The sequence below is a fragment of the Saccostrea cucullata genome, unplaced genomic scaffold (assembly GCF_032062105.1).
Source record: "Saccostrea cucullata isolate Sc308-1 unplaced genomic scaffold, CSIRO_AGI_Scuc_v1 ctg125, whole genome shotgun sequence".
NCBI classification, from domain to species: Eukaryota; Metazoa; Mollusca; class Bivalvia; order Ostreida; family Ostreidae; genus Saccostrea; species Saccostrea cuccullata.
Genome location: NW_026936290.1, coordinates 418,998 through 434,519, shown reverse-complemented (window position 1 = coordinate 434,519; position 15,522 = coordinate 418,998). Strand labels below are relative to the sequence as shown.

The window sequence follows — 15,522 nt, the reverse complement described above, 5'->3', positions numbered from 1 at the left end:
ATAATAGTTGGGTATTTTTTTGTGGAGCGATTATTTTGGGGTTTTGACGATTTATTCCTATTGCAAACATGTTAAATATACATAGTTGGGTATTTTTTTGTGGAGCGATTATTTTGGGGTTTTGACGATTTATTCCTATTGCAAACATGTTGAATAAGTGTAATAAATCTAAATTGTGATGCAATTTAGCATTTTAGTAAAGCATGATCCGAAGACGATCAATTTTCAACAGAGGCAGAGGACAAATACCGAGTGATGTTTACTTCTCCTAGAATTGTTTGTATTTTAATGAGATTGACGGATGTTCAGCTTCACCCTTTTTCTCGATGTTAAAAGGATTTCAACAATTCTTGTAAAGTGTTTTTAGAGTAAGCATCTTGCAATATCTGCAATATCGACGGTCTATCATTGGGTGGTATTTTGGAACTAGAATTCTCATATAAATTGTTAATTCATTGCTTTAACGTCTCTACAAGAAAAAAAATCTCAAATGGACGTAAAAAAACATACAATCAATCATTGCTTTAATACTGAATTTGACAATGGAGTGCCTCGTCTATATTATCAATACAAAGGGCTCTCAACTGATGCAACAGATGAGCGATGCTTACTCATACTGGAAACCTGATCCCATCTCCGAGTTTCCACAGATTCATGTTTTTGTTCTGTTCACAATCTGATCCCATCTCTGAGTTTCCACAGATTCATATTTTTGTTCTGTTTACAATCTGATCCCATCTCTGAGTTTCCACAGATTCATGTTTTTGTTCTGTTCACAATCTGTTTTGCTTACTGGATTTACGAGATTGATCAGTATTCATTATCTTTATCTTTCACAAACATCTTAATTTGCCAAATCGAATGAGAAAGTATTATTTAAACTAGTGGATATTGTTTTGTTATACAATACATGTCTCCCCTTCATGAACAACATTAAAGAGAGCAAAAAAAGTGTACATAGAAGGCTAGTCAATATTCTTGTTGGTTCTCTCTATATTGCATTTACCAGTTTTTCTCATCTGTATCTTGCTGATCTATGTTTTAAATCTTATAAATAGGTCAAGGACACCTTCCCCCATATCACCTCTACACGTTTAAGTACAAATTAAATGTCTTTGTAAAAGGGCTTGCAAGTTAAAGCCTCCAAAACTTTTTGTTAATTTGACATTCCATGATAGAATCCATATGCATCAAAGTCATTCTTTTTTCTGCAGTGCTCCTTGCCCTTCTGTTGTCTTTTCAAATTCAATTTTCATAAGGGTTTTCAGGATCTGGCCTAGAGTCTAATTTGATTTAAATGATTGACCTTGACCTTATTGTATTTGTATAAATTATGAATGAAACAGCAATTACTTTTCATTAAAAATTCTACTAAAACATCATTTAAAAACAAATCCAATCATTCAGATGGTACAACTTTGAATTATGTTTGATTCTATATCCATTAATTACAGAAAAAAAACAATATAGAAGAATTTATCAAACAAAAAATCCCATGTGATTTATTGTGTAAAGGTACAGTTGAACTTAAGGATCTCAAACTTTGATATCTCGAATACCATGGATATGTTGAAGTGATGACAAAGTCCCAACCAGATATTCTTTAAGTATTTTACCCTCAATATCTTAAATCCTTGGATATCTCAAAGTTTTTTCTTAGCCCCATCAGGTTCGAGATAACAAAGTTTGACTCTATTATCATTCCAAGATCCTCATGTAGTCTTTTTATCAGTGTGATAATTATAATGTCTTCACAACAAATAACTTAAAGATAGGAAATAAAAGCAAATAAAAAGTCTGGTGGATCACCAAACAAAAAAATGCATCTAGCATAATATGAATAGTGTATATAATTAAAAAAAACCAATGTATTGTGAAAACAAAACAATCAGGGTCCCATTGTAAAAAAAAATAATGAGCCCCCCAATCACTGAAAACTAACAGGCAAGAACAATTAAACGCATTTGTAATTATACATAATACACTGTACTCCCAAAAAACTAATAACTTATAAGCTAGCATGATGGGGTTTTGTAAAATAAAATAACATCTTTCCTATCAAAAATCTCATACTGGTTTGATTAAATATTTAACATGTTTATGTTTAAACAATATAACATAAATAAAAATATGGCAAAATGCACCAAAGCACCTTAAACATCCCATGATCTACAAGATCAATGTCTCTCTAACGGAAATGGTATACTGTCTGATAACTAAAGTAAATCTAATCATGTAGAAACATACAAAATTATTTTAAGAGAGATAAACATGATCAATTAACAAACTTTAGTCAACAAAAGGAAATTTGAAACAACCCATTCCAAAAGACGGAGATTAAAAAAAAAAACACTGTAATAAATTAATTTCAGAGTAGTCTCTCCTAGTTGAGGGATCAGACAACCTTACACACCCTTTGTTGATTCAAACAACTATTTGTGACAGCTACACTTCTTCCTCTTAGCCATTTTTTCTTTGCGAAGTTTCAGCAAGCTGGTGAACTGCTTTCTCAGTATATTAAACTCTCCACTTAACACATTACCAAATGCCTCAGATTTAAGATTTAGCAGCACGTCTTTGTTCCTCTTTACGCTGTGGTCGCCGTCATCCTCGTACGGCCAGGAGAAGAGAAACATGACCACAAAGTGGGCAGTGGTCAGTTTCCCTCCCAAACACTCCTCCTGTCCACTGGAAAGATTGCTGGTTATACGTCCAAGTTTGTCTAAATGATGTTCTTTGCCCTGCTGAGTAAGAAAATCTGTCACAGCTTTGTAGACAGATGTTTTTTCAATGCTGTTCAGAAGCTGATGGACTACACAGGCATGTGCCTTGGAAATATCGCCGACACATTTAATGTCAATCTGAGTGGTGAAAACCGTTTCATTTTCATCCCCTGCTTCAGCACAGGTGTCCAGATTCTGGATAATGTACTGCACTGCGTTGTTGTCTCCCTCCTGCTCGGTGTATTCTTTCTCTAACCAATCTTGCCACTGAGTGATGAACGGAGAAATACCAGGACTGAAGACCTTGACGTTAGTTATGTCAAAGGAAGGTGAAATCTTAAACAATGTCAAAATGTCTCTCTGTTCTGTGTGTGAAGACTGCATTTTCTTCTTCACTGTGAGGTAGCCTCTTGGTTCACCTATTGATTTAAAAGGACTAGTATTGTGACAACTTTCTCATGGAAGAAAAAAAAAAAAGAGAAAAACTGCACCTCAATATAATTTATATTTAAATAAATTTCAAAATAAAGGTCCATATCCACAATTCTAACAAAGCAATGTAAAACCATCAAATATGAATGCTCAAGAAAAATGAAATGGGAAATAACTTTCATTGTACACAACTGATTAAGTAAGTCACCTGTAGTTTTGTCGAGGGCGTGCATAGCTTCCCAGAGTAGATCGACCGTGACCCAGTGAGGAGGATACTTAAACCTGGCTGTGTCCAGCATCAGGACCAGATCTTTCTCAGGGTGGTACCCTCCCACAGGAGAAAAATGGCCATCACCTGCATATCAACAAATATTCATTTTGAAACTAAGATTTTTTTTTTAATTTAATATTTTCTAAAAATAAGCTCTGTTTTCATTATCAGTGAATAACTTCATTCAAACCAAAACTGAGCATTCTAAAAATTGATTGCATTTTTTTGACATGCGTGCAAACAGGAGATCATGTTTTATTACACCTGTTTGATTGAGAGTTTTCCTGGAGTAGCTGAGAATCAGAAATTCATCGTCCCTCTTTGTATACTCAATAATGATGTCTCTGAACTGTTCCAGTGTACCCCCCGTGCCTGCCTTTGTTGGCTGTACCTCCAGCGAGTTACACTCGGCCAGACAGACAAACTGGGTGAACGTGATCCCCTCCTGCTCCACCAGACTGATAGGAATACAGCAGTCCAACATTCTCTCATGGTACCAGCGCCAAGGTCCTGATGTACAGAAACGAATACATGTGATTACATGTATATAAACAAACATTTACAGGTTTTTGTTGTGGTATGGGAAAAAAGGGGGAGGAGGAATACCACTGAAATAAGCAGTGATTTGATATAGTACAGCCTAATACTACAAAATGAAGACATGATAGTTTCTCTCCTATACATGATTTTTCTTTTTTTGCATTTCTAGATCCTCCCCTCAGTTTTAGTTTACCTTTCCACACTTCGCCGGGATCCACCTCCAGGGCATTCAATGCGATCACTAGAGTGGTCAGTCCACAGAAGGCCGGCTCATCCTGAGTCCGAAACTGGGCAGCCAGCTTAAAGTAGCACTCCATGTGTCCCGAATCTAGCGCTTCGCGGAAAATTTTCTTTCCTTCCTCGGAATAGAATGATATACAGGTCTGAGGGAGTACCCTTCTGTAGAACTGAGGGACTTTCTGGGGGACGTCAGCCATACTTACTGGACTGACCTCAAGTGATACTGCTCTCTCAGGTACAGTCACTAAAAAATGAAATATGGATATTTAAGACAATAGTTACATTAACTTTTTAAAAAAAGATATTGTTTTCAGCACAGATGTCAAGATTCTGGATAATGTACTGCTGTGTAAAACTCTTAAACCTACTATAACATTACAGAGGATCATTACAAGGGATCATACCTTTTGAAATGCTTCTGTAACACAGGCGGTCCTTTGAGCTGACTGGACTATGAAAACCACAGAGAGATTTTTTTAGGTACATACAACTTCTCCATCTCCACATCTATAGAAGCTCAATTCTGTAGAGAAAAGAAGAGGAGGATGTTACTCAATATTACTGCAAGAAATTACTTTAAGGTATGCCAACAACAGCCCACTTGTTAGCTGCTCAGAAAAGTTCAGGCAGAACCCCTTACTTCAAACCTACTTATTATAATTCAATTTTATGATATATTTACATTTTTAAATGAAACAATGTAAATTGTTCAACATTCAATACAAAACTGCTTAAAAATTCATAAAGAATAGAGATTTATGAGAGAGAGTGTGACATAACACTCCAGGGCTTTCTTGTGGAGGAAGGATATATTTATATGACATTTTTAAAATTAAAAGAAAATTTAAATTCATTCAAAATCGTTAAAATTTACACAAATAAAAAATGCCTTCTTCACGTTAAAATACGTTGTGTTGTTGACTTTTGCTTAGCAACCGACGTCTTGGCCCGAAAAAATGCGCATATTTCAAAATTTACATCACTATTTCTCCAATTTTTTATTTTTCAGTGTGACTATTTATACGATTATTACATTTGTGATATAATAAGAAATCTTATTCAAAAATGTTATATATCATTATTCTAATATTCTATTATCATAATTATGATATACTACAAAATGTACTAGGAATATTAAATATAGATATATTAAGTCTTAATTTATATTTCTAGAACAAATTTTTCCATGAATAAACAACAATATAAAATTTACACAGTTTTTGGGTTGCATATTTTGACTATTTCTTAACATCACTGTTTCAATTATTTTATAGACAAAACTTGATATAATAATAATAACAAAAATATTTTATTGCCTAAGGTTACCTGTTTGTTGTATCAAAATATATGAAAATAAATGTAACTAAAATCTCATACAGTGTGCATACATGATTTACACTCACATATTTAATTTTTGCACTTAAATTTCATCTCTTATTAATTTCTTTAACCCTTATAATATTTGATTAGATGTAAGCATGGCAATTATATTTATAAAACAAGTTTTAATATTTATCATTAAACAAATCTTGCAAATTAATGCGCGTAAATTATTGTGTGACCTTTTTGCACTAAAAAGTTACATATTTGGGGCATTAAAAAACTTAATAGGCTATAAAAAATGTCTTATATCAAACTTTTTACGACTTGAGTGCGACATAATAGACAAGTTTAAAATAATGACTGAAAAAGGTGGGGTTAGTGATGTTAATTTTGAAATATTTGTCAAAATATGTGTTTTTCAGGCTAAAAATGGTGTAAATTTGACCTTGACTTGTTCAATATATTTTCATTTTTTGGAAAAGTTTGTTGAGGGAAGGTGTAAAACCACTCTAAAACTATAAATTAAGACCTATTTTAAATATATTTAGCAATATCAATCAAAATATTCTCTGACCTTATGTGAGGCTAAAATTCCATTACATTAAATTTTACACACACCTTTGCACCTTTTGTGCTAAATATCCTTCACCAAAAGAAATAGTCCCTCATAAATCTTGCTTCTTTGTAGATTTTTTACCAAATGTTAAAAAATTTAGGCAATAAACCCCATAAATATGTCGCCGAATGATATGACTTCATGAATGAACTTAACACATAATAAATTCCAGAAGTGTAATTCACTATGGTTTATAGATGTAAATGATGATGATTGTAATGAAATGATTAGTATATTATTAGGTCAACACATCATTACTACATGTACGGTATTTATTAAACTGTTAATCTATTCACCATGTGACAATAAAATCTACTCCGTTTTTGGTCTGAAAATTGCATATTAAAATTTACATCTGTCATCACCATGATCACTATCTCCAATTTTTTCTTTCACTATTTTAAACTACTCGATACATGTGACTGATCAGCAATTAACATGATTAAGTAGTAAAAAAAAATATTTTGTTGCCTATTTAGATTTTTGATACCCAAATTATGTCACATATAGTGCAAAAAGGTCACACAATAATTTATGTTCTTTAATTTGCAAGATTTGTTCAATGAGAAAAATTATTCAAACAATTTTATGCAAAATAAGATTATATTTATTGTCATGGTTAGTACCATTGCACCTGATAAAATGTGCTAAAGGTTAAAGTGATTAATAAAAAAAAATTACAATTTAAGTGCAAAGAGGTCAACTTAATTGCACGCAGCTCAGTTAAAGATGCACACCACCCCTTATCTGCTTATTTCTCTGCGATTTTGAGTCATACTATATGAGTACTTATCCAAATATACTTCTTTAAAAATCTTTTATATGACAAATTTCACGAGTGACATGGACATGATACCCCCTTTTTTTGCTGACTCTAGGGTAATATGACAGGTCATTGGCCGAATATTTGTACTAACCTGACCTCACATAAGGAATTCATTATTGAGATAAAAACTTAACTCGATGTTCAAGATATACAGAAAATCTTCGAACCCATTAGTTACCTTTTCAAGAAATGTACCTACTATAATAATGACAAGTTAATATCGTAAACAATTCACCACAAAGAACATTGAAGAAATCGTTAAAATCACCCAGATTTTCTCTGTTTGTTTCTCACTTTCTGAGTATTCGCCGGGTTTTCCCGACTATAATTTACAAAATGTCGATCCCGATGTTAATTCATGAATAACATAAATTTATAAGACACTGTTAGACTCACGACATGGGCATCTGGCTGTATCATAATTTACTTTTGTAGCCCGGATAGCATAAGATCAGACTTGTTTTATTAAAAAAAAAATTGTGACCCTGTTGTAAAGATGAAGAACAACACATAAACCCTTGGCCAACAAAACTAACAAAATATATATCAATTGAAGTCGACATGGGAGCCATACAGATTTACATGTAGTAACAAGCCAAATAAAACAGGTAAACATGGTAAAAATGCAATGATGATAATGATGACTGATATTTCTTTATGATTTTATATTAAACCAACACTGTCAATACTTCCCTACAAGGCTACATGTAGGTCCATTTGGAAAATGACGTCACCGTCACTTATTGATCAGTAGAAAAGCTGCCGTGCAAAATCAGGGCATGTGAAATTGAGCAAATTTACAGTGATACTTCCCATTTTGCAACTTTATGCATGCGATGCCCAGGAACTGTGTGCGAGATGGAAATTGTAATAAAATATTAATTTTAAAAATCTCAAAAATCTGAAAAGGAAGTCACAAACTACTGTTTCAGTAGATCACCCATTGTGTTTTTTGCTTTTCAAAGCTTTCAGTGATCAGGATACTTTGTAAGTATTGAATTTTCTACTTTGTGTTTCCAGGGATATTTTGTACATGTACTACTCTGGACAATGCTTCTCAAAATTTGCTGTTCTTCATCATCTTCCACCAGTGTTTCTGCGGGTGCAATCTCTGCAGCATCAGAATGACACTTGACCATTGTTACCCTGTGACATCTCGGCCCACTGCTCAGTCGTAGGTTGCTGATGTTTAGTTCCTACCTCGTCTGAATCTTCAGCTTGTTGAGCATGTTAAGCGTCCAAATTTCTATACCGAACTGACTTGTCACTAACACCATCTTGGATGTCTTGACTTAGAATGGAGAACTGTTGCTTATGATGTTGTAATTTCATATGCTTAACTCTTTTTCCGGCGAAGATCTTCAATGTACTTTGACAATGTCTTTTATTGCTGCTTAGTTCCATGCGAAGGTCAAGTTAAGTCCACTTGAAATGGTGATCCCAATTGAAATATGAAGTAGTAGAGTGCGTAATTGGTACTCTCATGTCGTGTGCAAATGTACCGTGGACTAACGGTGCAATATGTGGCTTCGAGTATGATTTCTGGTATAGCTCCATATGTTCTAAACGCCCACTATAATGTCTTGTTAAACCGAACTGTCATACCATGCATATTATATATGGCGTTGTTCTCGATTTTTTCCAATGAAAGTGATGTTACACATTTCCTTTTTTATTTATCTCTCAACATTTACACCTTTGTCTAGAGGGCGTTCCAGTTGTCAATTGAGGTTTCAGTTGTTTTGCTGTCGTATTGTGAGTTGGTACGACTTGAACAATTCTATTAAAGTGGTCAATTATCACTAAGATAATCATACTGAATGTAAAAAGATTGTTTTGCGCACTCCTACATGGCATCGGATCCCACCTCTGATGTTTTGGTGGCCTGTGTTTGCTCTGCTCCTATTTATTTAATTGTATTGTTTTATGGGCTTTTGATCTTGAATGCTGTTGGTTATTTTCATATGTTTCGTGTATATATCCTTTGAAATTCCGTTTAATCGACCTGCATCCTTTCTGTTGGTATTTTTACCCAGTCTGCAAATGATATTGACATTTTATAATTTGACAATCCGCTAACCATCACTATCTTATGGTATCCAATTTTTTAATTATTATGAATTTTCGTAGAGATCATCTTCGGATCTTTTAATATTTTTAGTTACTGCCGACTTGAAGGCCAGAAGTTGTATATTGTGGACAGGATATCTTTCTGATCTGGTTATCATCTGCAAGCATAAATGATGATTCTCTTTTCTCCTTCTTGAGTCTGCTTAGAACTATAATATAGCTCCCAGTCCCTAAAAACTGGCATCTGTGTGTAGTTCGAATGGGATGTAACAGCCTGGAAATCCTAAGTGGTTCTGCTAACAGTTATGTAAGTTTGATGAATACTTCCTCTCCGCAAATACATATTCTATTTGGAGATCTGTTTTCTTTTCTTCATATATCTGAGTATTACTGGAATGATAATGGTCAATGGTTTTGACATTCAGATAAACTTTTCCTATGTACATTCATTTATTTAAAAGGGGCTAAGGTTTTACATACATATATAAAATAAATATGATTTTCTAAATCAATAACAACCCTTTGCACGTTTGAAAATTTTTAATATGAGTACAGAATTGAGCATAAAATGAGTATAAATTGTTTTCTACTTTAGTTAAGCGTCAAAATTTTTTGTATTGTATCATGACACATCTGTTTCATATTTGGATATTTTACTTGGAAAAGACTAAATAATGGAAATCTAACAACCAAATTCTATGATTAACGTGATGACTTTAACTTTTCTATCGTCAACTTCCCTTACTTATGCAGCAATATACCTTCATCACCTGCATACGGAATCTATATATCTCAGTTGATTCGATGCTCTACGTATGAACAATTTCTAAAACGAAGTAAATTATTAACAAGCAAGTGGATGAAACAGGAATATCAACAGTTTCGTTTAAAGTCTTCATTTCGTAAATTCTATGATCGATACAATGACCTTGTCAGCAAATACAATTTATCATTGAGACAAATACTGACTGACGTTTTTTATGCTTATTGTTAGTCCGTTATTTATACACTGAATTGACGACGGATTTTTACGTTATTTCCCGATCATGACAAGGAGCACACGGCGGGTGTGACCGGTCAGCAGGGGATGTTCACTCCTCCATGGCACCTAATCCCATCTTTTCGGAGGTTCGTGTTTGCTCTCTCCTAATTTGTATTGTTTTATGGCCTTTGATATTGAATACTGTTCGTTATCTCTATATCCTTCTTTAAGGGGTTCTTCAAAATCATATGTTAAATTTAAGTATATTTTTAGTATTCCCAACAATCAAAACCCGAAATTCCGGATTCCTTAACTTCATACAAATCGTAACAAAGATATATTGCGTAAATCTAGAAATTTTTACGTTGATTTTATTTTGCGAATCTTGGTCAACAAGCTGTTGATTAATTTTAACGTTTCAAAATTTTGCGAATGACCACTGTTTTCTTTATATTTTATTATTGTTAATTCATGTTCAAGAAAAATATTTCTGCGAATACAATGAACTCACAAATTTGCTAAAAATTTATCTACAGCAAAAATTTCCAGATTTACGGTAATTATCTAGGCTTCATGATATCATAATAAAACAGATGATGTTTCAATTCAAATGCATCTTGTAAATAAACATGACTTTTCAACCTCTTGTAAAGACATTCTGATTTTTAAATACAAATACATGTACTACGAAATTAATATAAGAAGGATATGGAGATAACGAACAGTATTCAATATATCAAAGTCCATAAAACAATACAAAGTAAGAGCAGAGCATCCACGGACCTCCGAAACATCAGAGGTGGGATCAGGTGCTATATAGGAGTGAGTATCTCCTGCTGACCGGTCACACCCGCCGTGTGCTCCTTGTCATGATCGGGAAATAACGGAAAAATACGTCGTCAATTCAGTGTATAGATAATATAAAGGACTTACAAAAAGTATGAAAAACATCAGTCAGCATTTGACTCAGTATGATGCTCGGCTGATTGACAATAGATTCATTTTAGGAGATCAGGCCCCAAGACCATAAACTGAGAATAGATTTAAGCCAAAATTTTAAATTGATATAACTTTTGAAATACTAGTAATTTTTACAATAGAATAATTTTTTTTTATATGTCTGAACTGAAGTGTTTCGCACAATTGCAAATTTTTAAGCTAATACATTGAATGAAACTGAAGATATTAAAAAAATCACATTTTACTTAAGACTGTTCTCATGCAGTTTATGGTCTAGATCTTTCACCAATCTGTTTTAATTTATTGTAAACCAATTGCACTTTTTTTGTAGACCTTTTTAAAGCAGAATTAATGCAAATTTCAAACATAAAGAGACGAAAACAATTGTTGTGATCTTTATTTTGACAATTATAAATATGTCTTTTGTCAATTAAAGTTTTTGGAGACCAGGTCTTTCAGCAAAATCTTTTAAGTGAAAAGAAGAAAACACTTGCTGTGGCTTTCAACTCGACATTTAGACATACCGACGACGTATTGTCAATTAGCAATGGTAATTTCTTTTCTTATGTCGATTTGATATATCCTTGTGAGCTTGAAATAAAGGATACCACAGAGTCTGACACATCTGTTTCATATTTGGACATTTAAGTGGAAAAAGACGCTAATGGTGATCTAACAACCAAGCTCTGTGATAAACGTGATGACTTTAACTTTTCTATCGTCAACTTCCCTGACTTAAGTTGATATATACCTTCATCACCTGCATACGGACTACATATATCTCAGTTGATTCTATCGCGATACGCAAAAGAAATGCTCTAAGTATGAACAATTTCTAAAACGAGATAAATTATTAACAAACAAGTTGATGAACAAAGAATAACAGCAACCTCGTTTAAAGTCTTTATTTCTCGGATCTGTGATTATGGATATTGCTTATCTAAGGCTTTTTAAACCCGCACGTCTTACAGAAGAAAACGCAGCTAAAACAATCCGTCTTTTCCTTAAACTTCAATATGCCAATAAAAGAATTGACGCAGTTAATATAAGTAATATTCTTAATCATAAAAGAGTCCAGTCTTGTATTCCACCATATTCCAAGTTAAAGACTACACCTTGTATTTCCTACAAATATACATCGACCATTGCTTCAAAACTTTTCAATTGCAAAAAAATACTTTACATGACCCGGATACCGAGTATCTGAAACATAATCCTCCATCGTGCTCATGTTCTTCTTCGACCTACAACTATAGTCCTGCTGGACACGTTATTACATGTGACGTAAATATAGTTAATAATGAGGACCTTAGATCACTTATTTAAAAAGGTCCTAAATATAGGGAACCCCGATCCTTCAACTGGCGTCGGAATTTCATAAATATTTTGGATTCTGTTTAAAATTATGCCAGACGATGGGACAGATATGAAAAGGAAGACGTTGACACCTTGTCAGAATGGATAAAATGTTATCTCTATGTTAAAGTCGCGTATTAGAAGATTGAGGGGCAAAATGAAAACCATCTATCCTTCTGTGTTCAATAAACCAGAAGTGAAAAAAGAATTAGATAGATTACATGATCATTACGTACTGGTCCCTGCCGACAAAGCAGATAACAACATTGTCTTCGTTTGCAAGGCTCATTATATAAATTGTTTTCTAGAAGAATTAATTCTACAAATGGTAATCCTACTTATACTCTTACTTCCCTTTCTAAGGAAGAAATTCTTCAAAATCATATGTCAGTTTTGAATATTTTTAATATTCAACAGAGCCAAAATGAATTTGAACTACCTTACATATATTGGATTCCGAAACTTCATAAGAATCCTTACAAACAAAGATACGTTGCAGGTTCCAGTAAATGTTCAACCAAGCCACTTTCAGTACTCCTCACTAAGATATTGACAGTATTGAAGGAAAAACTTCAAGAGTACTGTGCAACTATATATTCAAGAAGTGGTGTGAATCAGATGTGGATACTAAAAAATTCAAAAGAACTTTTGGACAATTTGAAATTATAAGATTTTACCAAAATCAACAGCTTAAAAACTTACGACTTTTCAACTTTATACACAACCATACACAACCCCACGATGAATTAAAATCCAGGCTTTTTGATATCATTGACAGCTGATTTTTCAATAAAAGTGGAACTCGTAAATTTACTTACCTTGGTCATTTGCAAAATTATTTTGTTAAAAAAGATTCTGATTGCACACACAAGTACTCTGAAGTTGACATCAAGAAGAGTTTCTGATTGACAATATCTATGCAATTTTTGGAGACCAGGTCTTCTAATAATCTATCGGAATTCCCATGGGAACCAATTGCGCTCCGTTAAAAACAGACCTATTTTGTATTCATATGAAGCAGAATTTATGCAAATTCTTATGCGTGAAAAGTAGAAAACACTTGCTGTGGCCTTCAACTCGACCTTCAGATACATCGACGACGTATTGTCAATTAAAAATGGTAATTTCCATTCCTACGTCGATACGATATATCCAGGAAAGCTTGAGATAAAAGATACCACAGAGTCTTGCACATCTGTTTCATACTTGGATATTGTACTTGAAAAAGATGTTAATGGTAACCTAACAACCAAGTTATATATTAAAAGTGACGGCTTTAACTTTTCTATCGTCAACTTTCCTTACTTATGCAGCAATATACCTTCATCATCTGCATACTCAGTCTATATATCTCAGTTGATTCGATACGCAAGAGCATGCTCTACGTATGAACAATTTCTAAAACGAGGTAAATTATTGACAAGCAAGTTGATGAAACAAGAATATCAGCAATCTCGTTTAAAGTCATCCTTTCGTAAGATCTATGGTCGATACAATGACCTTGTCAGCAAATACAATTTATCATTGAGTCAAATGCTGACTGACGTTTTTTATACCAATTGTTAGTCCATTATTTATGCAATGACGACGGATTTTTCCGTTATTTCACAATCATGACAATGAGCACAGGGCGGGTATAACCGGTCAGCAGGGGATGTTCACTCCTCCATGGCACCTGATCCCACCTTTGATGTTTCGGAAGTCCGTGTTTGCTCTGCTCTTGTTTTGTATTGTTTTATGGACTTTGAGATTGAATACTGTTTATCTCCATATTTTTCCTAAGTTCTATGGTCGATACAATGACCTTGTTAGCAAATACAATTTATCATTGAGTCAAATGCTGATTGTCATTTTTCCATTGTTTCCCGATCATGACAAGTAGCACATGGCGGGTGCGACTAGTCGACAGGGGATGGTCACTCCTGTTCTGTTCTGTTTCTATTTTGTTTTGTTTTATGGACTTTTGATCTTGAATAGTGTTCTCTATTTCCATATGTTCTATTAACATTGTCGTCAACTCCCCTTTCGTGTATAGCAGTATATCCTCATCACTTGTATATTGGGTTAAAAACTCCAAGCTGATTCAATAATCAAAAGCATGATCTTGGTATGATCAATTTTCAAAATAAGGAAGCTTTTATCCAACAAGTTGATAAAACAATTAAGGGTATCAACAATCTCGTCTGAAGTCATGATACAAGAACCTAATCAGCAAACACAATCATCTGATACAAATTTCAAACAAAAGGATAAGATCTATTTCTGCAAAATGATAGAGCGACATTGGTCTTACATAACTTGCCTTTCCCTAGCTTTTTAAACTTCCGTTTCAAGTGGGGTTGAAGGTTTTTGATTGTGGGAAAAAAGTTATGCGAGTAAGAAAAAAACATAGAGGGACAAAGAAAGGACATATAGGCCTACTGTATCTACGAGTGCTTCAGTTCTATGTATTAGATGATGAATTTGAAGATGTAAGTATTCTACGAAAGCCCAGAAGGCTCATTCGAGATTCAAGTTTCGAAATACGAGATTCAAAATTCGAGATTCGAAATTCGAGTTTCGAGATTCAAGATCCAGATTAACCAATCAAAAGGCTCATTCGAGGTTCGAGGTTCGAAATACGAGATTCGAAATTCGAGTTTCGAGATTCAAAATCCAGATTAACCAATCAAATGCGGGTTCAACATTTGATTACTCCCCTTTATTATGTTTTATCTATCAAGAAATCGTTTAATATATTAATAACAAATGAGTCATTTGATTAAATTACAATGCAAGAAAGAGTGTTATATATATTAGAAGGAAAGTTAAATAATCGTTGGATTTTTTATCAGCAAGGTGTATACTTCAATTTATATTATGACTTCTTAAATATTAAATAGAATACATATATCAGGGATATATATATATTTTTGCATTGTCTACTTTATATAAAGGGTTGTTGAAATAATAATAAATTTATAAATAGTGACTAAAGATTAACAAAATCCCCACCCCTACCCGCCACACCTGCCAATTTTTCCCGACACTGAAAATGTTACTTTAAAAACTTCAAAAGGCAATGTAGCCTTGATAAATAAAAACTGAGTATATTTTAATCTTTGACCATAACGCTATGGTCATGCAGAGACTTAAATATAAAACCATAACGCTATAGTTCTGCAGGTAATTTAGACTAATCTA

General features: G+C 33.5%; 1 protein-coding gene across 1 annotated transcript; it reads right to left on the bottom strand.

The window, feature by feature from the left end:
- Positions 1-1,402: 1,402 nt before the first annotated feature.
- On the bottom strand, positions 1,403-7,247 carry LOC134245307 (uncharacterized). Its single transcript, XM_062727619.1, has 6 exons — positions 7,171-7,247; positions 4,611-4,729; positions 4,160-4,450; positions 3,691-3,936; positions 3,364-3,510; positions 1,403-3,142 (listed from the first exon to the last, which is right to left on the bottom strand). Exons 2-6 carry the CDS (start codon positions 4,711-4,713, stop codon positions 2,433-2,435), a joined length of 1,497 nt encoding a protein of 498 aa, XP_062583603.1. The 5' UTR covers positions 4,714-4,729; positions 7,171-7,247; the 3' UTR covers positions 1,403-2,432.
- Positions 7,248-15,522: the final 8,275 nt, after the last annotated feature.